The 2,500-nt window shown below is 56.0% G+C and overlaps 1 protein-coding gene across 1 annotated transcript in view; it reads right to left on the bottom strand.

Moving 5' to 3' along the window:
* GGT1 (gamma-glutamyltransferase 1) overlaps nucleotides 1–2,500 on the bottom strand; it is a 15,012-nt gene that overhangs the window by 594 nt on the left and 11,918 nt on the right. The window contains exons 9-11 of the mRNA XM_045289567.1: nucleotides 831–1,018; nucleotides 233–360; nucleotides 20–132 (exon numbers count right to left, since the gene is read on the bottom strand). Of these exons, the coding sequence (XP_045145502.1) occupies nucleotides 20–132; nucleotides 233–360; nucleotides 831–1,018 (429 nt within the window). The remainder of the gene's footprint in view (nucleotides 1–19; nucleotides 133–232; nucleotides 361–830; nucleotides 1,019–2,500) is intronic.

Consider the following 2,500-nt stretch of genomic DNA (forward strand, 5'->3'; position numbering starts at 1 on the left):
GGCGGTGGGGGGCCCTTACCAGCGCCGTGGCTGTGGTGATCTGCGTGCCCCCGGAGGCACCCACCACCATGTGGACCCGGCCGTCCCTTCCCACGACGATGGTCGGACACATGGACGAGAGCGGCTGCTTCCCTGAGGCCGTGGGAGGGAGGGGATGGGCAGGAGGGGGGGGTCAGGCGGGCTACACCAGAGCCCCCCCCATCCCGCTCCACCGCACCCCCTCCTTCCACACCTGGCTTGATGAAGTTGGCGGGGGAGGGGGGCACCCCGAAGTCGTTGGTGATGCTGGGGGAGCTGAAGTCGTCCATCTCGTCGTTGAATAGTATCCCGCTGGTCCTCGAGCGGATCTTGGAGCCGAAGCTTCAGAGGGCGGCGTAATCAGAGTCCGGCTGTGATGCCCAGTGCTGGGCAGGCCCAGCTGGCCCCCCTTCTCACCCTCCTCCCCATGCTAGCCTCCACCCATTCCACTGGGACCAAACCCTAGGGTCGCCCATGCTAGAACACCCCATCTAGGGGCATGCCCACCCACTGGAACCCCCACAACCTATGCTTCTGTAGGCCCTCATCCTACCCTAATCTCCCAACCTCAGTGGGGCTTCCCTGCTGGCCCTACTGGCAATGGGCCATGCCCATGACCCTGAATCCCCCCAGCAATCCACTGCCTTCCACCCCAACTGGGGCCCCTCCTAGGGTTCTGCCCACACCACACCAGCCCCCCTACTGAGGCCACCTATGGAAGGCAGGCAGGCCCTGTCCCCCAACTCCTGCTTCCAGCCCCATGCTCCCAGTACCCCACTATATCTCCTGCGCCCCACACGCTGGCACCCTACTAGAGGTTGATGGTACTGGTGGCTGACACGGCGCTGCCATCCTCTGAGACCACGGACAGGTGCGCCGTGCCCCCATCATTGGGCGTGTAGAACTCAGGCTCATAGTAGGACACGGGGTGTGTGGTGTCATCTGAGATGCGCGCCCGGAGCTGGTCAGCGAAGAACTCGGAGGTCAAGTTTCGGACCACCTGCAGGAGACCCCAGAGCTGGCCTGAGGAGGTGGGAGGGTGGGACGGGCACAGGGTCTCAGAAAGCCCGGCACCTTGACTCTGAGCCTCCTGCACCCTCACACACACCCCTGTCCCCGGCAGGCCAGCTGACTGGCCCACTGTGTAGCCTGTCTCCTGCACCTCAGCAACACCAGCCGCTGTCCCCCGGTTCCCAGCGTCCCTCAGCATCCAGGCATTCATTCTTCCACTAGGGTAGGGCACTGACATGCTGACCCCAGGAAACACAATAGCAGGCAAGAGTGCAGGAGCCTAGAGGGTGGTCAGAGAGGTGGAGGTGACACCTGGCTCTCAGGGAAGGGGAATTCCGTGGGTGTCAGAGGAACCAGAGAGGAGACTGAGGGCTGAGTGAGGACTATGGAACAGGAATTGGAGCAGGTAGTTGACTTGGCCGTGTTCAAGGGGTGCCCAGTTAGGAAGGGGCCAGGGGAAAAGAGTAAGGTGACTCAGGGAGCCGTCAAGACAGCCTGTAGCCTGAAATTGCTATGGCCAGGGAGCTAGATGCAGAAAGGCCATGCTAGGGACAGGCAGGGACTGCGCACTGGATACTGGACACTGCCCCGGGGTAGGTGGTGGAAATCGTGGACAAGGTCAGAGCTGTTTGATTGTGGTTAGCTCTCTACCCCAAACTCCCACTCATGGTAGATGTCAGAAGAGACCGTGAAGCTTGCTTTCGATGGTGGAGTAGCTAAAGCACATGGAAGGGATGACGACGTCAAAGAGCTGAGCAGACGATTTCAAAGGGCAGGTCCAGAAGACAAAGTCAAGTATTATAATGAAATGTGTAAAGACCTGGAGTTCGAAAACCAAAAGAGGAAGAACACTCTCGGCAGATCTTACACAGAAAGAACTCAGGAAAAAAATTCAAGTCTTGAGTTGTAATATTGAAGGATTCTAGGGGCAAATTACTGATGGATGCAGGGTACATCAAAGAAAGATGGAAGGAATACACAGAGTCACTACCAAAAAGAACTCGTTGACATTCCACCATTTAAAGAGGTAGCGTATAAGCAAGAACCAATGCTACTCCCAACCTAATTCACACACACACACACACACACACACACACACACACACTGAAGGAAGAAAGCCAAACTGCACTGAATGCATTAGCCAAAAACAAGGCTTCAGGAATTGATGGGACACCAACTGAAATGTTTCAATGAGCTGACAAAGCCCTGGAAGCGCTCACTGTCTATGACAGGAAATTTAAAAGACAGCTACTTAGCCAACTGACTGGAAGAGAACCATATCTGTACCCATTCTAAAGAAAGGTGACCCCGCAGAAAGCTCAAATTATCGAGAAATCTCACAGGCAAGTAAAGCTTTGCTGAAGATCATTCCATAACAGTTACAGTACATGGACAGGGAACTGCCAAGATCATTCCATAACAGTTACGGTACATGGACCGGGAACTGCCAAGATCATTCCATAACAGTTAC

Source organism: Echinops telfairi, unplaced genomic scaffold, assembly GCF_000313985.2.
Source record: "Echinops telfairi isolate 266 unplaced genomic scaffold, ASM31398v2 ScPeMD7_29;HRSCAF=101, whole genome shotgun sequence".
In the NCBI taxonomy this organism is placed as follows: Eukaryota; Metazoa; Chordata; class Mammalia; order Afrosoricida; family Tenrecidae; genus Echinops; species Echinops telfairi.